The following is a 25018-nucleotide window of genomic DNA, read 5'->3' on the forward strand; positions in this document are numbered from 1 at the left end:
TGGCTGTACCATGATAAATAAAGCAGACGTGTGCCAAAGCTGAGCAAAGCCATTGCCACTGCATCGTTCCAGTCAAACTAGCCCTTATTCCCCACTACCTAGCTCTGCCTGTGTTGCAATGCCCCGCTTGCTGGGAGGAGCTCACACACAATATGTTAGAGGCTGAAGGTGCAAACATGAAGATTCAAAGGGGGAAGCATGCTTCAGCAGAGTATTTAATACAATGAATGATTCTAGAGCCAAAAGTATTTAAGCCAAAGCAGATTTTTGCTATAGGCTTAATAACCCAAGCTAAGTGTGCCAACAATGTAGAAATAAAATGAAATAAAATAAAGCTGCTGCACAAAATCTTGATGTGTTAAGAGCCTTTGTCCAAGAAATATGATGCATTTACCTTTCTCCCTATTCCCCATGGCCCAGCTGGTAATCTCCTAGGCTTCAAGATCCCATAATTCTGTTAATTACATTTCTATCCAGGCTGTGCGAACATCAAACATGCACAGGGCATCACCTGTGGCCTCTGATCCCATAGAGTTTGTACAACAAGGCAGGTGAAACAGAAAAAGAAATACATGACACCTCCAGGGCAGATTTCCAAAGGTGCCAGGCCAGTGAATCATAGAATCACAAAATCACAGAACCACAGAATGGCTTGGGTTAGAAGGGACATCAAGGATCATGAATCTCCAACCCTCTGCCACATGTAGGGCCATCAACCTCCATATCTAATACCAGCCCAGGCTGCCCAGGGCCCCATCCAACCTGGCCCTGAACACCTCCAGGGATGGAGCATCCACAGCCTCTCAGGGCAGCTGCTCCAGCACCTCACCACTCTCGTAGTGAAGAACTTCCCCCTGAGTGTTTGAAACTTCATGTGGCTGCTTAACTCTTCTTCTTGAGATGGAGAACCTTCCCATTATCCTGGTGACTGGGGAAGGGATGGCTGCACAGCAGCAGATCTGGGGGTGACCCCGCTCTGCTCTCATGCACTGCTGACCCCCACCTGAGCTGTGCAGGTGGCAGCAATGGAACTGGTTAACTGCCAGGGCTTTATGCACTCCGGTATGACCCACCATAACTCCGGGCAAAGCAGGACAATTTGCTACAGATAGAACTTCTTTATGATTATATAAAACTAGAGGAACCTTAACATTATTTAGGTTTTATTGTAAAGCTGTAAAAATCACCCACTGTTACAGCTGCCTTAAAACATACGAATTAGGTATCTCGGTAACCTTTAAGATGTGTTATTCTTTGTCATACTACTGAATCATAAGACAAATCTGGTTACCTCTAAGAGGTTTAAATTTCCAATCTATTAAAGTAATACTGGCAATCTGTTATTTCTAGGCCATTGAGGAAAGGTTAAAATGAAAATTGGACTTCAGGGAGTTCCTCCCATTCTAAGTGCAGGCTGAAAACATCTTGGCAGCAGAAGGTAAAGTCAGGGTCTCAGTAAGAAGCAGTTACCAAGGGAAATGACTGGTGATAACTCTATTGATTAAAGTGGCTTGAGAAATTTCAGGTTTGCCACTGTCTAGCATTACTGTGGTGAGACAGCTTTATTAAAAAGATACTTCTCATTAAACATCAGGTAAAAGAAAACTGTAATATGTTTTCAAACGCACAGCTCATCTAGAATACTTTAATGGATTAAATGCATTCCACAGGTGGAATAAATTACTGGCAAACATTTTATAAAAGGAAAGGCTAGGAAAGCCAGTCCTCATCTTGCCATTACAAAGACATAAAGCTCAGTCAGGAGACAGATTAAAATGTAACACAATGTGCTACTGATTAAGGACCTTACTGAACAACATACTCTGAGTTTTTATTATTTTGTATGACTAATACAACCCAAAAATAATCTTCCTCAAAAGAGCATTAAAGTTGCAAAGTTAAGCACTCAGAAGTTAGGAAAATCCGCATGCTCTTCTATAGTTTGTTGTAGGTTGCCCAAGGATGCTGACAGGATGCCCCATCCCTGCAGGCATTCAAGGCCAGGCTGGATGTGGCTCTGGGCAGCCTGGGTTGGTGATTGGCCACCCTGCACACAGCAGGGGGTTGAAACTAGATGAGCATTGTGCTCCTTTTCAACCCAGATCATTCTATGATTAAATCATCTGTTCAAATCTCGTTCCCCAGGGCAACAAGAAACAAGAAACTCGCTGAGAAACGAGTTGCGGTGTTGCAGTCTTGTGTTGAAACATATCCCTGTAATGATGTTCCCCACAGTGGTAGGGGCTGACACGCTGGCAAAGTGGGTAAAACAAAGTTTGAGGACCACCACATTGTCTACCTGTGGAAAAGGGCAAGCAATGGCTTTATACAGAGCCTTGGAAAAGCCCAGAGCAGCATGCCATTCACATCTCATACAAGCAGAATGAAAACACATCTTCATGCCTCTAATTGAGAGGCATAGAATCAAAGGGCTGAGTTATGTATGTGGGCTTTTTTTTTTTCTTTCTTTTGTTCTTTCTTTTTTTCCAGCTACTTTTTCTTCAGATGCCATTCTGTTTCTGAAATTGATTTTTTGGCTTGTTGGTTGGATGAATGGATCGAGTAATTGCTCAATATCTAGGATATTTTGTTCAGGCTGAGCTATCATGTTATTGGGAAGATATTGACAAACTGAAGGCAGCAGAGAAAAGAACCCCATGCTGGCTTAGGGGGCAGAGGGACTGAACTGCAAGGAAAGTTGCTGAGAGCTAAACACACAATTTTAGTAAGAGAAAGCCACTGTAATGATAAGGAGCCTAGAGATAATTGGAAAAAGAAAACATCCAGGAAGGAAACCAGTTATTTTTTGGTTGTTACCTAGAGTAAAATGAAAAGAAGGATATATTGTTTAAATGGAGATCATTTCATTGAATGTCAGAAAAAGCTGCCTGCCCATGAGATCTACTAAGCTCTGAATACTGTCCCTAGGGAGCTTTGAAAAGGCTGCTGTTTGCTCACTTAAAAACTCTCTGGACAAAACATGGATAAACATGGAGCAGGGAACATTCCTGCATGGGGAAAGAGATGGATGAGATGGCCTACTAGGTCTTTTCCATCTTCTCATTCTATAATAAAGTAAAACTCAAGCACACAGTGAATTACAGGGCCATAATTTCATCTCCGGGCTCCAGGGACCTACAAGCCACCCAAACTTCACTCCAATTGTTTATGATGTCACCAGAAGCCTGTGATGGAGTTATTACCTTGTAATTCACTGCCGTCTGTTAGTCGTTTTGTACTCATCCTTATGTCCTGTGTGATATAACAACAGATCAATAAAGAGGGCACAAATAGAGAGGGAAAAAATGGGCTGTACTAAGCAAGCAGGGAGCAGCCCACACACTCAGTGTGTTTCTGGAAAGCCTGATGAAAGCAGCAACATGAGAGGGGATTTGGGCCAGTCGGTGCTTCCCGTCTTTCCCTTTAGGAACTGTACTAAAAAAACCAGCAAATGTGATAGCAAAGGAAATAACATTTTAGCTGCAAATCCCCCTCCTGCAGCCCTCAGAGCAGCTGTTATCTTGTGAAGCACAACATCTTCCATCATTCAGAACCATTACCTGCTCTGGTGCAACTCCCATTTCTGCTAGGGCTGACTCAAAGAACGCTTTTGCTGGTTTTCCCACTACTTCAGCTTGAACATCACAGGCATACTGGAAAAAAAAAGAGAGAGGAAGACACAGATAACACTATTAAGATCAGAAAAGGATTTGTTCAACTTCGTAGCTTCAGTCAATTGTATAAAAAGTATGTAATTATTGATTTTCAGCTTTAAATAACACGATGGGTTAGCAGTTGAAGATTACTATCTGGTAGCTTGGATAACAGGAGTGTTCAGTGCTCTCTGTCAAAAGAGAAAGTCCTCTTGAAGCATCTTGAGCTATAAACCTGCTTGATTCTCTGTCGTGACAGCAGCCTACCAAGTGAGTTCCAGTATCCTTCCAGTTTGTGAGAGCCCCACTCTGACAGAAATAACAAATAACCTTCACATTAAAAGATGTGGAGAGTTCATTCAACCTCCCAGCATACTTTTAATGGCTAAAGTAACCAGTCGGAGTTGAAAAGCTTTGTTCCCCAGCAACGTGCTGAAAACCTGAAAACATAAAGCATTTCTAGCTTGTTCCATGATGATGAAAAGTGCAAACTTTTTGGGAAGGCAGAAAATCTCCCCAAAACTCATACTTATCCAAATGAATGTGCTTCAAGCATATGTTACATCCACTATCTTCTGTGCTTGTGTATTTTGTTTTATTATTCACATTCACTCAGTATGAATTTTTTTAGAATCTCTCTGCAAGCCTCTTTAAAGGAGTGTAATGATTGTTCCCTTCTCTCACCCTTAGGTCAGTTTATCTACTGGGTTCTGCACAGACTTTGGCTTAAAAACAGACTGCACATAAGTATCTTGCTGAATAAGGACTTCATGTTGTAAATTGCTAAGGGCAAGGGGCTGTGTTAACAATGCTATGCCAAACATTAATGGACCCTCAGTTTTTTCTTGGATATCTTGCAGAAAATATGGTGTGTTTTTGCTTTCCAGTTTCTTCCTTCAAGAGCCTCGCTTCCAATAAAGATACCATGATGGTAGAAGTTTAAATGTAGAAAAAAATGAACAATATAAATCCAGTCATCTTTAGAATGCAGCAAATGGGTTTCAATCTGTGAAAACTTCCTCCACCAAGGAGAGTAATTACAGATGATGACCCATATTCATGCCAGTGACTCTTTAACAAGGTGCACAGAGCGAGTAAGCATAATGCAAGCTATAAAATACCTCTAATGCCTTCATATATGCTCCAACATCAAGTTTCAGACCATCAGTTTCTTTATAGTAGCGTCTGGAAATGAAAGTGATAAAGTTCCAATGAAATGAAAATGTTGGCAGTTAAATCCAAAGAAACTACATTTTATTATTTCTCTGCCTATACAGATGTCCATATGGCTGCAACAAAAAGTCAAGTCATCAGAAACTCTGAAGCCTTAAATTAGCACCAGGAATTAAGTAAAGAGCAGGCTCAGCACTGTGCAAAGATTTCAGACCAGGTGCCCATCTGGCAGCTGGGACACGACTCTACTCATTGAAAGGGATTTCCTCAAGTTTATTTTAGGGATGAAGTTGACCCGTTTTCTACTTCACAAGGTACCAGTTTCTCACAAAGGACAGCAGGCGCGTTGCTCTTGTTTTGATCAGAGGCAGAGGTAGATGCAAGACCTCCTTCAGTAAATCTGGAAGGAGGCCCCAGACAGGCGACCACCATTGCTTGTCATCAGCCTTCACTTGCCTTTATTTTTATCAGGACTGAGAATGTCCTCAAAACTAGATTTTACTCTTTCCAAAAATGTTGCTATTGCTATGAAGTTCACAAAATTAATTACAGTCTGTATGGAATTTTTCTGGAATAACCACTCATGTCAACCCAGGTCTTCTGAGCTCTTCTGATCAGAGCAAAAATGGGTTGCTGTATGACAGAAAAAAAAAGTAGGATGAGCAGTCAGTGAAGATTTTATGCCTTATCCTTCTGCCATTTTCGATTATTCAGCACAGCCTCCTTTTAAAATGACCACTTGACCTTTGCTAGAACAGCCATTAACCTTCTATAGTCTAGCGTAAACAGCTTAATTTTCTGACAGTGGCATGACAGAAGAAATTACAAAGCCAATTCCCACTCTCAGCCCAAAACAGATGCTAAATGTAAATCACTCCATTTTCAGGAGGAGGGCATTCTGCTTCACTGACTCTGATGCTTTCCTTTTCCACGGAATGAACTAAAACTTAACAGAAATCAACCTGCTTGCTCCAGGTAGAGGAGTTGTTCAGGTCCTCGCACACTGATTCTGCACATGAGCAAGAAAGCTGACCTGTGGTTTGTTGTCTTTTTCACATGACTCTTGGCATCGATGATGCATCTTAGCTATAAACTGTGAAGCAATTCATCCAGTTTATAGTCTCCATTCATCAGGTCTGAGAACTTACCTACCAGAGTAACTTATTCAGCCATTTCTGCAGGACTCTTATTTACAGTACCTAGAAGTTCGATTGTAGAAGAGCAAAAACTGAGCTCAGGAAATCCAAACATGGGTTATTCTTCATTAAAAAATAAAAAATAAAAATAAATGATAAAACCCACACCCCACCAAATGAACAAACTGTGGGCCTGCTCTGGAGCTGTCTACATCCATGAAGGACTAAACAAATAAACACTTTTATATGCAGAAGGCACAAAGGCATTCTGGCATTGCTCATGTTGCAATCTTGAAAGTAGGTTCTGTATTTCATTTTGAAAGATGGAATGATGCCACACCACGCTTGTTTATTTCACATACTTAGCAGCTGTGCTGTTGGCTTATAATGGCTTTTCCTTATCCTTCCAACACAAAAAATTGCATGGACTTTTTTCCCTGGTTTATAGGATCAGAGCATGTGAGTGAAAGGATTGTCAACACAATGGATTTAACTGCTCCTCGCTGATAAGATCTACCTTCTGGATCAATACCCCACAAACTCAGAAGGGCTTTCACGCTCATTATGGTCTATTGAACCACTGAAAAAAAGTCTCTATGGTTTCCACAAACTAAACATGCATGTTCTTTTTTAAGTCCATACACAGGGCAACAGATAAGAATAACTCCTCAAAGGCCACTGGGATTTGTTGTTTTTCAGCATTGTCATTAATAACCACCTGTTCACAACCTCAGAACACATCTAAATGAACGTTTTAACTAAAACATTCAAAATTCCTGAACTGGACTTTTTCTGCCTATGCAAGTAAGTAGTCAAAATTTCACTTTAATGTTCAGAGTATAATTAAAAATATCTTTTGACACCTATACTAACAAAGCAACCAATTTGTCAGTTCAAAAGCAGAGGGGCTTTTGCAGGTCATACATTTCTCAGTATATCATTGGGCTCTCCCCTCAGGTCTCCTCAGCCACCACACTTTGCTTGCAGACAGATATCCCCACCTGCACTACAGCTTCGGTGGAGTTTGGGCATTGCAGAAAAGATGACCATCAAGAACTGAAATTCAAGAGATGCCCTACCCAGTGCACCACAGAGACCTCCTGATGAGCATTTGCCAAGTTAGCTGGAGGATTTGGCATTGCATGCTGAGTGATTGCCAGTGCTCTCTGCAAATGTGCACAATGATGAATTGAGTCTCATCCCAGTGAGTGCTGCATCCATACCACCCTTTACCTTCTCACTTCAGTTTCTCCTTGTATCTCTAGAAAGACTACAAAAAAAGTGACAAGACAGGAGGCCAAGTGTGGATCCTCACAGATCCACTAAGGATCTTTCATCGACAGGTAACTCAACAGATCAACCTCTCCATTTAGAAACATCAGTGAACCACTTAGAAGTTGGCAGCGTGAAAGCCAGTATCTGGCTTCCACTAAGTACAAAGGCATTGGGTGAAATTAAAAAATAGAAAGACAAGAGGGAGAAACAAGCAGTGCTCAACTCACCCTTTTCCAAGGGAGATCAAAACAGGCTTCTCCAATCCAATCAGAACTCTGAAAGCTTCATTAAGGTTTGCATAGGAGAAATTTTCTGCTGCATCTCCGATAACCACACAGTTTGGGTTCGTTTTATCAATGTCAGCAAATTCAGGGACAAGATCTAAAGAAAAAGAAATCCATACATTCCTTACCATTTTGTATCCTACCTGAACTGATGGTTTTCTTGTAGATTTGTGTTTCTTTTACTTCTTTACTCAACACATAAAAAAAAAAATAAATACGTCTGAATCAAATAAATAAATGCAAGTCTGTTCTTCAGCTTCCTTCTATTCCTGGCTAGATCCTGCTGTTCATCACAAGGAGGAGAAAAATAAACCATTTCCCACTGTTGCCTGAGCTCCTGCCACCCACTTCTAAGTGGCTCAATACACACAGGCACCTAGACCTGGGGATAACCTGTTTGCAGATAACTCTGCTCTTTACTTCCCACACTATTATTTACTGCTCCAAAAAAGATATCCCTGCAAAAGAAGGCTTCCTTGGCTGTCGTTTTGCCAAGTCACTGCATCAGCCTACCTTCACTGCACTGCTGATGGAGATCACACTCAAGCCATTCTGTTACAGCTCTTCTAGAGTCTCATGACTGAAGAAAGAACAGGAACAGAACAGCTAGGAGCTCTTCCACCACCAAGCTACGGGACTTCACTGTTTGCTCACAGATCCCTCTGGGCTGTCCCCACCCAAGTCCCAGCGGTGTCCCACCATCGTGCACGAGCAGATGTGGCCTCAGCCCACGCTCCTTCAGAAGGCGGCAGGCTGCTGGTGCTGGGGCGGTGACTTCAGCCACAGAGATGTCAAAGCCCAGGCCCTGCAGCTTCTTCACGAATTTCTCTCGGGTCGCTTGTGTTTCGTTAGTGCAGAACCGCAGCTTTAGGCCGGACGCCTTGATTCTGTCGAGTAAAAGCAGCAGAATTTAATTGGGTCAATTGGACGTGGAAAAGGAGCTGGGAGTATCAGCTTTGCTAAACCACATAAAACGTGGATAATTACAATAAAAATGCAACGATGACAACAGGAGCAGGATCCTTTATCATGACCATGTAGGCATCCCTACAATACACGGAATTAGCATCATAGAATCATAGAATAGCTGGGGTTGGAAGGAGCCTCAAGGATCGTGAATCTCCAACCCCTCTGCTGCCACATGCAGGGCCACCAACCTCCATATCTAACACCAGACCAGGCTGCCCAGAGCCCCATCCAACCTGGCCTTGAACACATCCAGGGACGGGGCATCCACAGCCTCTCTGGGCAGCCTTTGCCAGCACCTCACCACTCTCTTGGTAAAGAACTTCCCCCTGACATCCAACCTAAATCTTTCCTCCTTCAACCTAAAATCATTTCCCCTCATCCTGCAGTTATCTACCCTTTCAAAGAGTTGACTCCTCTCCTGTTTATAGGCTCCCTTTAGGTACTGAAAGGCTGCAGTGAGTCACCCAGCAGTTTTAGGGCACTACACGTGCAGAGCCCCTGCATAACATGGAACTGGCATCTGGAGCAGAGCTAACATCACCACGGGGGCAGCACTGATGATGGACATGATACGCAGGATACCTCAGCCTGCCATGCTCACATTCTCTCCATGTATCAAAAACCTCCAAATCCTGTTGAAATTTTGCTTTCTCACCTGTATCATTAAAGCACTCCCAGGATGCACACACAAACTGCACAGCCATGAGCACAGGAGCTGGTGCAATAGCACTATTAGCACTTTAGCTTGGATTTACACCTTTCCACTCATTGGTCATCTGCTACAGTGATCAGCACTTACACTGGAGGTAAAAGCACAGCTTTGCACTTCTGCAGACTTCAGGCATGAGGCCTGCCAGTTACACTGTGCTGCAAGAATGATGCTTTTATCAATGCAGGGATGGCTTCTGTCACATTTACCATGCAATCTCTCATAAAACACCTGTGCTGCTATTTGTTGGGTAATCCTGAAAAATAGAGCAGTTTCATTGATTTATTAATAAATGTTTACAGAAAAAAAAAGTTCTTGACTTCTCAAGGGAAGAAAGAAAGTATGGCCTCAAGCGCCCAGAGCCAAGGACACCATTCCTGCTCTGCATTCTCATGCCAGTCCTCTGCCTCACAGCAATTTTTGCTTCCCCACCTGCAAACAAAGGTGCCAATAGTACACACTGCACAGTGCTTCAGCGTTTGCAGAAATGTCATTATCTCATCTAGCTTTCATTGTCACATGAAAATAATATGTTCTAACCATTCTTCGTTGCACTGCACCAGAAGCATTTCACCTTTCCAAGCTGGGATTCACCAAGTTGTGGTGACCCATAGGAGATATCATGAAAAGGTCTGTTCTCCAAGGATCAGCTGTCTGCCTTTTGGAAAATCAACATATTTCAATGTGGTCATTGCAAAAGAGAGGCCTTTAAAATCTATCTCAATCTTTTTTTCTTAATTTCTGCCAAAGGGACCCTCATTCAGCTCCTCAAATGTACTAAAATGTCTAAATTTTGTTAGTTTTAGCGAGACTATGTACACAACCATCTCTGAGGACCTGGACCTGGCCTAATACAGGTTCAGATACGTAGGTAAGTTTGAGATTAGGTTTCAATTGTTACTGAACTATTATTGTTTTTCTTTTGTGTGTGTGTGTGTGTGTGTGTGTGTGTTAGGAAGAATGATGGCTTTTTTATTAGGAAATCACCTGCTCTGATTCTTAGCAAGAAGTGTGGGTCCTTTTTTCTAGGAAAGAAGATCCCAACAAGTTGGTGCAAACACCAAATCCCAGACACAACACATCCGACGAAGAATTTTCCATCCAAGAATTCTTGGAAATCCAGTTCTGATCCAGAGAGCCCCTTCTGCTCATTAAAGCTGCATGCCAGCGTCTTCCTCAATAACACAGGTGATTCATTTCTTTCTTATTATTTGTCTTTCCTAATCATAGGTATGTGAATTATCAATTACACTTAGTGTTTAATTGCCCTTCATAAAGATAGCTTTTCTATTTTAAATTAGGCAGTTAATATATTGTAACTAATAGCATCCACTTGTACATTATAAATATATCTTCATTGATTGGAGCAGTGAATGTGAGATTCGCTCGCAAGTTAATGAAGCAATTGAGTGAAGAAGTGCAGGGCGTCCACAGGGAATAATTATTGTTAATGAATTATGATGTGACCTTCTCAGAACAATGAACAATTGGTGTGACAGCGAGATGACAGTGTTCCACATCTGTTATTCGAAACACGGTTTCAGCTGTAGTTAAAAAGCAAAGCAATGTAATTTGGATGCATAAACTTTTAACAGCGTGCCGTTGTTAAAAATATATATATATTCTGAAGGTAAAAAATGTTGTGATTCATGATTGTCTGGAAACAGACATTTGTTGAATAAGAATATATCCTCTCTTCTCAAAGGTCAATGAAATGAATTCATCGCTAACCGTTGAGTTGTGCAGACAAATAAATGTGCCCAAACTGGTCTGAAAGCTGGCTGAAAGCAAAGACCAGCTTTTCCTGTATTACAAATTCAGCTTCTTCTCAGAATTTTAGATGAAAACCACAGTTGCTCTTCTAAAATGCATGACAGAATTGGACATATCCTGGGCAGCTCCTGGCCTTGTGGCAACCAGAAATCATCATCGCAACAAACAGAGTTCTTGGTAAGAAGCAAGGCCTGGAAAGAATACAGTCAAGTTGGTCAGAAAATAGGAGTTCTTTGGCCAAAGCACAAAGATAGCTCTCAAAAGCATCCTGGAATGCTAAACAAAGGAAAATCAACAAAAACACTTGAATCTACAATGAAGAGCTATAGCTACATAAAAACTTTTTCAGTGAAAGCTCACCCGTTCTTTCCAAGTTGGTGCCCCTAAAAAAATCCCTCCGTGAGCTCTCTGCCAAATCCCTGTGTGATACAATCACACCTACTGCTGTGATTATATGCACATCAGGACCAGTCCTTCAGTGCTCAGCACGCAGACTGTGATGGTACTGTAGGCTCTCAGAGGAAACCTTGTGTTTCTGAGCTGATGCAGCAGCTAATGCTCACACATGAGGACCAGGAGCAGAGTGTGTTACAGCACCTTCTAGCACTGCTGACTGAGAGGATGCTGGGAGAAGAGAAATAACAAAATTTGTGATGTAAGATAAAGAGCAATGGACTAGGTGCTTGCAAGTAGAGAAAAATGGGCCCCAGACCCAGAGCAGGAACAGGGAACCTTCAGTTTTGCCTGCGTGCTCAAAGAGCTGGCTTCTCTGGGTGTCACAGGTGGCAAACTGCTAAAACCCTTTCTGCTGCAAAAAACACTTGTCAGAGCTGTACTTGGAGGAGGACAGCTAGGTGCAGAGGGCTGCAGGGAGCAGATGAGAAGTCTGACAGTCCTGTTGCTGCATGAGCTCACCTGCAACCCTGTTAAGCTCAAAGCAACAAACCACTGCTAACAGAACTTCCGAGCTGCAAATCATACTTAAAATCAAAGAATACTTGGACAGATGAGTACAGAACTAAAATACCAACAGGTGGGTAAAAGCACCTCTTCCTACGCTTCACCACTTGGTCTCAAAACAACTATTCTGTCACCCAAGCAATCCCTAAATCTAGAACTCAGTACCAAGCGCATCGTGAGGATGCGGACACGGGAGACAGGAAAACGAGGTTTGAATTCCAGCCCAGCACTGTCCCTCCTGCTGTACCAGCTCTTTGAACTGACCTTTACCTCATCCTGCCAGAGCAGGACGGGACGCTGAGTGACAATGTCCCACAGTGCAATTACTGTGCGTCAGATGAGCCAGTCCCTTACAAATCACCTCGAACTTTACACATCTGCTGGCTGTCAGCATCTGCCAGGTTCACTCACCCGAAAATAATGAAAAAACTCTCATTATTGTTCCATAACAGGTAAAGTGTTAGGACAATTATTAGACATCCTGACTGACCTTGTGCAGACTTAACCAGCTGCCCTTGCCAACCTTTATGGGCAGCCCTTGGGCATATAAAACACAAAAGCTGTTCTTTTAGACAATGAAGAGACTGTGACACCAACAGGAAGAGAAATGGCCCAAGGATCTGGACTGAAAGCCATCACTCCTGCAATTTGTGCTGTCCTGCACACAGCAAAAGAAACTGAGGGCACGGTGAAGGCTAAACTTTGGCCTCCCCATCTCTGACCACCCTCTGGCTCAGTGAAAGGTTTTGCTAACGAAAGAGTTGAAATCATTCAAAAGGAAACCCCTGAAAGGGTCATATTATTCCATGCACTGCCTTTTGAAGCAATGAAGAGTGGCCACCATCAGAGGAAGTGCCCCATTCCCCTTAATTCACCTAGTAAATCACACACTGCTATACAAAGAAGGCAAATATTCTTTTCTAGCCACAATAATTAGTCAGTTACATCATGAAGAGCCAGCTCAGGTCACAGTAATTAATGCCTGGTCTTGTTAGGTGGACAGTGGTGAAATTCAAAGTGGTCCCATTATAGAACTGAGGACTCTAGAAACACCACTTAGAAACACTTTGACAGCAAGAGCTTAAATTGTTTAGTTGATGTTCATTGTAAACTTGAAATCCTACCAACACTTTAGTTAGTATCTAAATCACCCTTAGTATTTTTAAAGAAGTACAGATACTGGGTTCCCATACAGAACACAAGACCTGTCTAGTCCTGTATTTCCCACACCAGCTGCCTTCCCCTGATGCACCAATTAGATACTGGAATTACTGAACACATTACTTGGTAATGTAAATCACATTTCACCTGCTTGAGCATAAGGGCAGATTACATCACAGACTCACACAGAACTGAATGCTGATCAAACCTACAGGTGCATTCTGGAGCAGAATAAATTCTGGTAGACCTTAAACACTTGGCAGTTCTCCACTCTGGAGCTGTCAATAACAAAAATCAGAGCTTTGGGGTGTTCAGTTAGCAGAAACAGACCTGGAATATATTTATTTTCATTAGGCAAAACATTTCTATGGACAATATAATTAATTGTACTCCAATAGTTTTAGTTCTTTCCTGAAGCAGTTGCTTTGTCTCTGAAGCCACTAATTATTCCATTAAAAGTTCAATCAAAACCAAACTATCTTTGTCACTGTCACATTCTCAGTTTGTCTACAAACAGCATCTGTTAGTAAATAATGGATTCTGTTTTAAGCAAGCCAATTGCCAAAAGGCTTCATTTAGCCTATTTTATCAATAAATAATTCGCTCTCACGTGCCTTGCACTCTACAAGGTGCCACATGATTTCACAGCAAAGCAAGCTGCATTTCAGCAAACCTAATGTGGCTTCAATCTGGAAGTGATGAACTGCTAAGGATCCAAATGCAGATAGAAGCTCCCTCAAAGCAAGCAAAACTCAGCTGAGCGTCCTTCGGTACCTGCAGAACCTCTCAGCTGACTTCTGCATCTCTCACTGTACTCTGAAGAAGCAGCACAGCTAAGAACTACTGCCAGGGCATCGCTTGCAAGGACTATGTGCAATTTTAATGAAGGCCCCTAAGCCTAATGGTGGTAATAAATGATGGTGCTATTGCTGAGGATATGCAAAGGATCTGGTTTGGCTCTTAAGATTTCAGACCAAGTTCACCCAACATGAAAGATGGGAAAAAAAGTTACCCAACAGCATTAAGTTGAGACAAGTCTCAAGTTCTAAGGCTCTGAATGAGGCAGAGAGCTGCTAATCCATTTCAGAATTAATCAGAATTTAGATGGTAGAAGAACAAGCACTGTTAGTGGGTATCGTGGTAATACATTTTATTATTCTTCGTTGGTAAATATTAGTATGTGCCATAATTGTGCTGATGGGTGGTAAATAGCTCAAGATCCTAAAGGTTAATGATATTTAAATTCCAGAAGTGTAAGCACTTATTCATGCAATTTACACAGACAGCATTTGCTCGGAGTACCTATACCTTCGAGCAGGCAGCTCTTTTTAAAACAATAACAAACACTGCTGATTAGTGAAGAAAACCTAGGTTAGGAAGGTCCACCACTTCAAGAAGCCTGAGTACATGGCTAGTGCTGCAGAAACATGGGACCACAGGCTGCTGAAGAGCTATGGCCACTTCACAGCCAGTGAGGGTCAGTTCCTGGATCTGCTCCTGGCTCAGCCAGTGAATACCTCTGTGCCTACAAGAGACTGCTCCATCTCTTTGTGTCTCTCTGGCTGCCTCCAGAGCAGGCAGATGGTCACACCCAGCCTTCTTTGGGATCTGCAGATAGAAACTGCCAACAGAATTAAGTGTAAAGACAAACAAATGGATGTTAACCCAAGAGTTTGTATAGTTTATTTTGAAAGCCTTTCTAGGACTCTTCTGCTATCCCATGCCCTCAAGATGTGGCAAACCAGGAAACTTTGCTTTGGTTATCATCTGTTGCAACAAAGATTTCTTGCTCCCTGCCCTACCCACGCTTTCAGCTGGCTCTTTGTAAACCCACCACCATCCCACCCGAATCCCCACATGCCGAATTGCTTTACAGTTCCCGTTCCACTTGTTCTGCTCACAATCCTCTCCTTGTCCGGCTCCCCAGGTAGCTGACTTTAACATGACTGCCCAGCTGCTCTGCAGCCTCCCCGCGCCCCAGATTTCCGCTGCTCTTTTCAGGGCCCCTGTAGAAGGCCCGGCTCACAGATGCACTATACAGGCCAAACAACAGGATGTTGTAAAGGTCCAACCACTGTGTGCTTTTCATATGGATATGCTAATGGCCATACTATCAGCACAGGGCTGTAAATGCAAATAGCAGAGCTGGGCTTGGGCATCTTTTATGGGTGTTTAACCACCTTCTGTCTTACAAGGGACCAACTCCCTATTATTTGGAAGATAAAAAGCGAATAGCTCACCTCATGCCAATGCTGTATAAATCAATTAAGACAATAAGAGCACAGTATAGAGGTGCTGTTAAGGCTGGCTCCAACAGAAGGCTTTAAGTCACTGATGGCTTTCTCATCTGCCCCAAATGGCAGCCAGTATCTGCCAGCTATCTGCAGAGAGGTGTGTTTCATTCAACTCCATTACAACTCATTTACAACAAATGCATGCCACAGCAAACTAAGCAGCCAGGAAATGTGGTGGGTTAAAAGTTTCAAAGGGCCAAATGATCCTAACAACACATTTTTGGATTGTCTGGTCACGTACCTCTCCAATATCCTCACCCGCAATGAACTAGAGCAGTCCCTGCTGGGTTTCTGTGTGTTTTGGCACCCTGGGTTCTGGGTTAAAACAGTGGTGCCAAGGCCCTTTGCCACACAGATACCTGTCTGCCATGGTTTGGCCAAGCATCTGAAGGATCCAGATCCACCTTAGTGCTACTTGAGAACAGAAGGACGTGCCCTCCGTACAACAAATACTTCCATGGTTCATTCCTTTGCTCCCTATTCACCCATTTCCATCCAGTGCATACTGAATTATTTCATTGGTAAAAACTGCATGTGCGTTAGGAATAAAACACTCTCCGTTGTCATCACAAGTAACATCAGCTTAGACAGTGAGCCATTCCTTGGGTGAATCTCTAAAGTACAGACAATTGTGTTACTGAATGTCATCCTGGTCAGGGCATTTCAGAGCCCATCAGCTTCTTTGGTGTTTTTTTCACTCCATCTGACTGTACTGAAAGCTAAAACCAAAAATAAGTGAGAAACCCGACTCCCTGCAGCCATCATAAACATAAGGCAGACTGAATTCTGCTGGCAGAAATTACACTGCTACTCTCTGAAATGCTAACTGAAATAACTGCACAGCAGAATTTTGCTGAAAACAAGAAAAATCACACAGCAAATACAGGTTTAGAGGAGCTGAAATGACTTCAGCCATATGAAAACAACAGCAAATGAAAATATTTACTTATATTTTTTATTGTTGTGTAGTATACATCGTTACATGAAGTTAATTGCTGTAATGGTGTGGGAGATGATGCAGGAAGACAACAGGTCAGCCACCACTTTGGGAGAGTTCATATCCACGGTATGAACCAACGTCAGAATGGTGTTTGAGAATCATAGTGGACTTGTGAAATATATAAATGTGCTGAGAAATTTTAGATACATCTCTTTGCAAAAGATTGTATCAAAGAGAACTAGTTATAAAGTTCCTAGCTGTCTGCACTTACGACTTCTTAATTGATAAAAAAAGGAATTAATTAGAAAAGAGCCACTTTTTGCTTTAATCCATCTGCATGGAACCACCGAGCCATATTGTGACACGGACACTGATATTAATGATCAACTCGTAATAGGATAATGAGTGAATAAGGATTTTATGTGGTGTGAGCTACAACAATTACCAACCTGATAGGGAGATAAATAAGGTTACTCAACTTTACCCACAGAAAATGATCATTCTTACCCACTTGCACTGAATGACCTGAACAAAACATGCTTTTTCTTTTTGCTTCCTGATGCCTTTCAGTGGTCATTTGGGCTGTCTCCAATTGCCACAGATAGAACCTCTTGTTGACACATCTAGCAGACCAGGTATACCAACACTTGCCTCCCTGTTCCTAGCACACTCCTTAAGAAGTAAGTGTGGTGCTTGGATCTGGGTGTCTCCACACAGGGCAGTGGGCAAAGTGCTGCACACAGAGGCACCACACTGTCCCGAACCTGAACCCCAACCCTTCTCAACACATCCTGTCCAATTCAGCATCTCCAAACCCTCCTCAAAGATGCCCTAAAGCCCCCTCTGCATCAGGTCAAATTAGCTGCTGAGATGCAGAAATGCCTAACGAGAAACAGGGGCCCAGATACTTCCAGCATTTTCAAGAGAAAGACAGTAATATCTTGTATTTAGCCCAAGGCCAGAGCTTGCGTGTTGTTTCAGCAGCGCATTTCTGGCATTGCCGTAAGTTAAATTGCAGTGTATGTTGCCTCCATATGGGAGGTTTCAGCAAATGCAGTGACACAGTTATTAAATAACAGTCCGCAACCTGATGGAAAATAAAGTTTAAAAACCTAGGGGAAACAAACAATATGTCAAAAACATCTGGGGAACTGTGATGCAGATATTACTAATATGTCTTGGTTTATAAGGAAATGATCTGCTTGCAGACAGTAATTATATGGTTGTTGCTATTTATGTTTACTATGGCCATGCCTGAATGCCTCAGCTATGATCAGGGCTACCCTGCACAAACTCAGCATAAGAGAGAAGCCCCTGAAGCACTTAAAGTCTAAAGAAACAAAGGAATAAATCCCCCCATTTACCAAAGGGGCAACAAGCCACAGGAGAACAAAATCATTTTGTCACAGCCATGCAAAAAAATTCTGGCAGAAGGAATCAAGCAGTTTCTCCTCAAGATAAAGGAGCCTACAGAGGATACAGAAAATAAAGCAAAATTAGCCTGTGGCTCTGATGGCAGGCATGTGCATCCTTCCTCTTTCTGAGCAGAACACCTGGCTTTTTTGACCATCTCCTGCAGCCACCAGAGAGGTAACGGAGTCAAGCTGCCCCAAGGGAGGTTCAGCTTGGTTGTTAAGAACCATTTATTCTCTGAAAGAGCAATGATGCAGTGGCACAGCTGCCCAGGGAGTACTGGGGTCACTGTCCCTGGAGGTGTTCCAGAGTCATGGGGATGTGGCACTGAGGAACACGGGCAGTGATCATGGTGGGGTGGGCTGGGGTTGGGGATTTTAGTGGTTTTATCCAACTTTAATGATTCTATGATTCTTCCTCCTGGGCAATTGACAGAGAAGCCGGGAGCCCAGGCAAAGTAATCAGAAAATGCCAGTCAAGGAGATGTGACAGAGTGCTGTCGCAGGAAGGTGATAGAGTGTCTTATCCTGGAAGATGGAGAGCAGGAGCTGCTCCTTCATGGGCAAACTGACTGTCAGCCACAGCTTCAGCAGGGAAATAATGTCATCAGGAGGATTTGGGTGAGATGAGAAGGGAAGCCAGGGAAGTTTAATTCTGGCAGAGGTCGCACCCAGCAGCACACGCCTCTGCCCTCAGCAAACAGGCTGCTCTACACCTGAGGAGAAATAAAAGCTTTTATTTTACTGTAATCTTTTCCTCCTAGGGTCTACTCTGAATCCCAGATCTGCATCCCAACAACAGAAAAGCGAGGGAACACACTGCAACCTCGCGTACAGCAAACGCAGAGACAATATTTACATTGAAATAAACAGAGCCCAGTGCCACACCTGCCCCCAGGACACACCGACCAGCTCACCAAGTTAATTAGCTGAACGAGGCCACTACCTGCCCAGCAGCCCTTTGCACGACCTTTGACCTTCACCCAGCTGAACGCAAAGTGCACGCAGCCCCCCCCATCACCCCCAGCATTCACCTCATTGCGACCCCCACCCCACACTGCACAGAGTCGGGCTGGCAGGGTCTCACGTACCTCCGCACGGCCTCGGCCGAGCCGGCGATGGGCACCCCGCCGCCCTCCCCGCCGCTGTCGTACAGCACCCCGCTGATATCCAGCAACAGCCCCCGCACCGCCCGTGCCCAGGCCGCCATGTCGGCACCGCCTCGCTGCCCCGGGGGCTGTCGGGAAATGGAGTCTGAGCGCGGCGAGGCGGCCTGAAGGGAGCGGGGGATGGATGTTACAAACAGCAGGGAACAGTGTTGTTTTCTCTGAGTTGCGCTGCTTCTGTCAGCTCTGAGTGTCTCACGCTGTCAGGAGAGCGGCCTGGGCTCTGCTATGGGTCTGCCTGCTGACCCGCTCTGCTTACCCCCCCTCATGCAGTTCCCCCTCACACGTGAGCACAGAGGCACAGAACCAGATAGGTTGGGTCCAATACAGCAAGTTCGCTCTGCAGGCTCCCCAGACGTCTTGGAAGATCCATGCAAATAGGAGCATGGACCTGGAACGCAGGGACCCCCTGTGATGGGGATGGCTGTGCTGGCCCAAGGGACCCTCTCCAGCCCGGTGATGGATGCGTGGCCTTGCTTGCCCCAAACATCGCCTCTGTGGCACCTCCTCACATGTGCTCCAAGAGAAATAACTGCCTCGTCATGTAAAAAACTGAACAGGTCCCCTCTTTTTTACAGTCAGACAAGATTTTATCAGCACTGTTGCAGGTTGCTCTGTTTCTCCCTCGATGTTGTCGAAATGCTGCCTTATTGCTAATATTATCGATAGCAGAACGCATCACAAGGTGCGCTGGAACCACAGTCCACTTTGTTTTAAGGAAAGCAGAGGAGCCTTGGCAGCATTGATTTGCATCGCCGCGTCTGGAACAGCCTTTGGCTTCTCCTTAAAGATATTATCTAAACTGTGAAATTCACTAAATAGACCCAGAAATGGATCAGGTTATTTAAAACAACATCACTAATGGCGCAATATCTCAGCTGTCTACGCTGATAGCGAACATTGTCTCGGATAGTGTTATCAGCCCAGGACACCCGCTATGAATATTGATCCGCAGCTTGTTACAGCCATCACTGCCGACAGGACAGGTCAGGGTTGAAACCCACCCAGCATCAAAGCAATTTAAAGACAGCACTCAGGCTGAATTTTAATGCTTGGGCTGGAAAGCAAACCAACTTCAAACAGACTGCTAAAACCAATCCATGAACGCGTGCTTTTTGTGTGTGCCTTCCATGGGCATGTCTATTTGTAGGTCAGCCTCCATGCACGTGCTAACCTGATCATATTTGAAGATGTCTGCTTGCCCACAAATTAATCCCAGCACTACAATTTACCTTTTAAACTTCTGCAGTTGCAATAACTCAGAAGCATTTATATTCTCACCATAAATCTGGTCAATTTTTTTTCCTTCCAAAAATGAAACATCTCCAGTGCTGCAAAGGGTGACAGGATGCGCCATCCCTGCAGGCATTCAAGGCCAGGCTGGATGTGGCTCTGGGCAGCCTGGTCTGGTGGTTGGTGACCCTGCACATAGCAGGGGGTTGGAATTGGATGAGCATTGTGGTCCTTTTCAACCCAGGCCATTTTGTGATTCTATGATCCTTAAAATACAGTCAGCAATACATCTATCTACCAGATCATCATACCTGTGCTTTTTCAGGGTACTTTGATACTGGTGACAAACAAAAAGAATCTTGTTCAAAACCATACTTAGAGGATATGCAAGAATATTTCATATTCATTTCCATTATTTGACCTCACCCTGGACCTACACTATCCAGAAATGGGGAACTTTTCCCTTTCCTTTTGCACCTCAGGCAACTTCATCACTTTGACACATGAGAAGCACTGAGCAGCACCCAGCAGAATGATTTCCACCTCAACCCTAGGGTCATTTTTATGCAGGATGCATCCATGAAACTAAGCTTCATTGGTCTGCAGCTTCAGTGCATGAACTGTCCAGGACAGAGATAACTTCTTTTCTGAATGTGTGTGATATCCCATACCAGAGCCCAGTGTCAAACACTCTCTCAGGTACTGCCACCACATAATTGACCAAAGAAATTACTTGTAATCATGTCTCCCTGCACACCTTTATCTCATCTTCCAGCTCCTTATTATCTCAAGACCCATGCCTTTGCAATAACAAAAAGAAATCCCAACTCTATCATCTTTATTCCTATTCTGCAGCACCTGTTACCATTGAGCAGCACGTTATTTTTACCTAGTCAGATTCCCACAGACAGGCAGAGAGTGGGAGCACTCCCTTTCCTGCTGCATAAAGTCTTTGTCTACACCTCACCCTGATGTGCAGCACCAACAAAACGCAGAACTTCTAAGGGGAGGGGACAGCATCCTCCTCAAAGTCTGCAGGACAGCACTACGTTGCTAGGAAGTTTTAAATAAAGGTCATGAGAGTGGGGCAGGGTGGAGAGACCTGACTTGCTGTTGCTCATCTTACCTCTGCTATAAGGATAAGAGGTGATGGGGCACTTCCATGCCAGGTGACAGTTCTCAGTCAAGGGCTGCTCGGGGGGGCAGGCGTCCAGCATGGCTGTACCTCAATTTCAATCAATCACCCCCACCTGTGAAATGGGGCCGATGCACACGCCAGGGCTGAACTCCAGGAGTCAGGGCCAGCCCTTGAACTACCCGGACCTTGAGCTGACCTCAAACCAACCGAAAACGAGAAGATGCTAATTTGCGAAGATGCTCACTGAGGACCAAAGCTCAATTTTACACCCAAAACAAAGGCCGCTGGGCAGAGGCAGCGCACCGAGCCCCTGCTCTCCTCATCACAGGGTTCACCCGGGAGCAACCACGCGTGGATCCCCCCGGGCCGCACCGCGGGGCGGCGATGATGGTGGGGGGCGGCGCCGGCTGCGCCCCCGCGGAGCGGAGCGCGGGGAGGGCGCGGGGCCGCGTGCCAATGGCTGCTCTGCCCCCTCCTCTACCCCCACCCCGCCGCCCGCTCTCCTCCTCCCCGCCGCTCACTCCGCGTCTCCAGCGCCCAGGCGGAGGTTCCGCGAGGAGGCGGCGGCGGCGGCGGCTCCGCGGCAGCGCTGCCCTCCGCCCGGCCCCGGCCCCGCGCTGGCACCCGCGGCTCTCCGGCAGCGCGGAGCGGGGGATGCTGGAATGCCCGGACGGTGGGGCCAAGGCGGCCCCCGTCCAGCAGCATAAGATCTCCTTCTCCATCCTAGACATCCTGGATCCTCAGAAATTCACCCGGAGAAGCGAAACGGCCGCGGGGAGCGGCGGCAGCGCCTGCCGCTCGGGAGAGCAGGAAAAAAGTTTGGCGAGAGTTGAAGTAGGAAAAGGCGCTGCTCAGCACGAGAGCGAGAGGAATAAACTAGAGGCGGATGGTAGGAACGCGTTCGAGTTTCTCTGTTCGGCGCTGGCGGGGCGAGCAGGTGCCGGCAGCCGGGGAGCATCCCCCGAGTCCGGACAGCTGCGGGGGGGTCGGGCTGCGGACCGCCGTCCGTCGGGAGGGAGGCGAGGCGGGGGGAGAGGGGGATGCAGCCCCTTTCGAGTCTCGAAGATAGAAAAGTTCCCCCCCGGGCAATCCTCCTGCTGCGCCCCGCGCGCACCACGACGTCGCCAGGCCCCAAATGGAAGCGTCCCTGGGCCACCCTTCCCCGGGCAGGGAGGGGGTCCCGGTCCCGATGCCGATCTACGCCCGCTGTTCGCCGACTGCCCCCCCCCGCACCCGGGACAGCCGGCTGGGTAATTGCTCAGTCCGTCCCCGCTGGAGGATGCCTTAGCTCCCATTGATCGATATCCTATTACTGACTCCCGCCTATCTCCTGCCCACAGCTTGCAGGTACCCACTTCAAACCTCCTTCCCCCGGCCTGATCCTAATATTGTTCGATTAAAACTTACCTTTAATAGATGACATCTATCGATCCGGCCCTCGCAAATCTGAAACTCCATTAGCACGGAGATGGGGAGGTGGGGGGAGGGGATTTATTTCGCTTCAGAAGGGGACTTTAATAACTTCTTTTTTAATTGGTAAGAAATCCATATCCACACCTCCCTGTAAATGAGCCGCCGTGGCTGGGGTTGCCGGCCGGATTTTTTTCTCCTTTTATTTAACGACCGTTAAATCTCGGCCCGGGGAGGGACGCGGAGGGAACGGCTCCTCGCAGCGTGGGGCCGAGGGGGGGCTCGGAGCGGCTCCGCAGTGCCCCCCTGACCCCGCCGCCCTCTCCCATAGATGCGCGCACCCCGACGGAGAGCGGCGCGGAGGCAGCGGTCGAGGAGGGGCAGCCAGCGGCCGGCGCCGGCTCCTCTTCGTGCTCCGCAGCCACGGGGCCGGAGGAGCCGGGCTCGCCGCGAGGCGGCCGACGGCGTCGGGCAGAGGCGAGCTGCGCCAAACCGCGGCGAGCGCGGACGGCTTTCACCTACGAGCAGCTGGTGGCTTTGGAGAACAAATTCCGCGCCACCCGGTACCTGTCTGTGTGCGAACGCCTCAACCTGGCGCTCTCCCTCAGCCTCACCGAGACGCAGGTGAAAATCTGGTTCCAGAACCGTCGCACCAAGTGGAAGAAGCAGCATCCCGGAGCCGACGGAGCTGCCGCCTCCGCTCCCCCCGCCGCCGCCCGCTGCTCCCCCAGCCCGCCGCGCCCCGCAGCGCTGCCCGGCCAGACTTTCCCCTCGTACGCCGCCGCCAGCGCTCTCTTCCCGGCCGCCTCTCCCTTCCCCCTGGGCGGCCCCGGCGGCGGACCCTTCGCTCCCTTCTTGGGGCCGGCGTACCTCGGGCCCTTCTATGCCCCGCACCTCTGAGAGCCTACCCCGGGTCTGTCCCAGCGCTCCCGAGGGTGAGGAATCGGGTTTTTCTTCTCCAGCTCGCTTCGACAAAGAGACAAAATACCCACATGCTGTAACCACAGGATTTTATTAGCACGTTTGATATGTAATTATAGGAGATGGAGAGAGTAACCCTCTTTACACACGCCTGACTCTTAGTTCTTCTCCAAGTTTCTCTTTCCAACGTTCCTCGTTGCCATCTGGCTTGCCAGCACACGCCTCAGCCCCAGGGAGCTCGGAGCTGCCACACTTTGTTCCCACTGCTGCTGTCCTGGTGCTGCTGACCACACTCAGCTGGTCCGATTTCACACACGGAGACGTCCACGACTTTTGCTGCTCCGGGGACTGGTGCATGACTCATTTATATCAGATTTCAGATCCCAAACCTGCAAGCTTGGTTACCTGCTAAGAGTTCTCTCTTCTGTGCCATCAGGCGATGTGCAGAGTCCGCTCGGGCAGTGGGAAAGTATTTGATTGCTGCTAATATGCATCGCCCCTCTGTCTTGCGTTTCACTTCATCCCCATTGACTTCAAAAGTTTGAGATGAGTTGTCCAAAGATCATTCCTTTTGCAGAGAACGGTTGTTCTTGGAACAACAGTGCCAAATGAGGCACAGTTGAAAATGTAAATCAGAGACAATGATTGCAATATTCATTTCTTTAAAAATGGGGCATTTGTGGTAGAAAATAAGGCAAACACAGAATTTCCCGCATGCAGAGACCTATTTTCTGTACCAGAGAAAAAAATGCGTTTTGGTGCTCTTTTGTGTTTTTTTTTTGTTTTTGCCTTCTGAAGCATTTCTTAGAAAGGAAAATCGTATTTCATCTTCATTGTTATGAGCATCGGAATGAAAAGGGACTTTAGCTGGGGGCTGCTCCCTCCTTTAATGCTGGGAAGTCATTGGTTTAAAAATAAATCCGCCTCGTGCGGCTTCACAAATTATTACAACCCATGTGCATCCCCTCGGTCACATCACGATGCTTTCAAGTACGCGTTGGCTCTCCAACCAAAAATCTGAGCTCATTAATCCTATCTATCTCTTGTGTTTGTCTAAATAAAAAGGTTGTGCTGTTTTTCTTTTTTATTATTATTATTATTTTTTTTTCTGTTTTTGAAGTTACCCTGTGTTTGTTTGTAATTGTGCTCGGACAGAGTGGTGTTTGCATTCCTCTGTGGGATTTTTAGGTTTCTTGAGCCAAGGTGCCCTGCAAGGCTCAGTGCAGGAGAGCTGAGGTCCTGCTGTTACCTTCCCATGCCCAGAAGGAGGCAATCTGTGTCTTCCCAATTATTGGAATGCTGTTAACAAAGCACAGGGTTTGCCGCAGGTCATGACTTTGGAAGTCACAACTCTGCTTTATGAGTATGTTTACTCGTTGCTTAATTGCAGTAACATTTTCACTCCGATTGG

At 45.8% G+C, this 25018-nt stretch overlaps 2 protein-coding genes across 11 annotated transcripts in view; one reads left to right on the forward strand and one right to left on the reverse strand.

Annotated features, from left to right (window-relative positions):
* The window catches only part of LHPP (phospholysine phosphohistidine inorganic pyrophosphate phosphatase), a 68453-nt gene extending 49480 nt beyond the window's left edge, over positions 1 to 18973 (reverse strand). For 9 of the 10 annotated variants that reach the window (XR_008205044.1, XM_052676873.1, XM_052676868.1 and 6 more), the window contains exons 1-5: positions 18831 to 18973; positions 8221 to 8408; positions 7465 to 7618; positions 4775 to 4838; positions 3561 to 3653 (exon numbers count right to left, since the gene is read on the reverse strand). Coding sequence is in view for 9 of the 10 variants with exons in the window: in XM_052676873.1 (XP_052532833.1) it covers positions 3561 to 3653; positions 4775 to 4838; positions 7465 to 7618; positions 8221 to 8408; positions 18831 to 18949 (618 nt within the window). In the remaining variant the exon portion in view is untranslated. The remainder of the gene's footprint in view (positions 1 to 3560; positions 3654 to 4774; positions 4839 to 7464; positions 7619 to 8220; positions 8409 to 18830) is intronic. The other variant, XM_052676869.1, reaches the window with a different exon arrangement.
* A 2957-nt stretch (positions 18974 to 21930) lies between these two features.
* On the forward strand, positions 21931 to 23701 carry NKX1-2 (NK1 homeobox 2). The gene is made up of 2 exons (XM_052677389.1): positions 21931 to 22165; positions 23018 to 23701. Exons 1-2 carry the CDS (start codon positions 21931 to 21933, stop codon positions 23584 to 23586), a joined length of 804 nt encoding a protein of 267 aa, XP_052533349.1. The 3' UTR covers positions 23587 to 23701.
* The last annotated feature ends 1317 nt before the right edge of the window (positions 23702 to 25018 follow it).

The sequence above is a fragment of the Tympanuchus pallidicinctus genome, unplaced genomic scaffold, assembly GCF_026119805.1.
Source record: "Tympanuchus pallidicinctus isolate F22 unplaced genomic scaffold, pur_lepc_1.0 scaffold16, whole genome shotgun sequence".
NCBI classification, from domain to species: domain Eukaryota; kingdom Metazoa; phylum Chordata; class Aves; order Galliformes; family Phasianidae; genus Tympanuchus; species Tympanuchus pallidicinctus.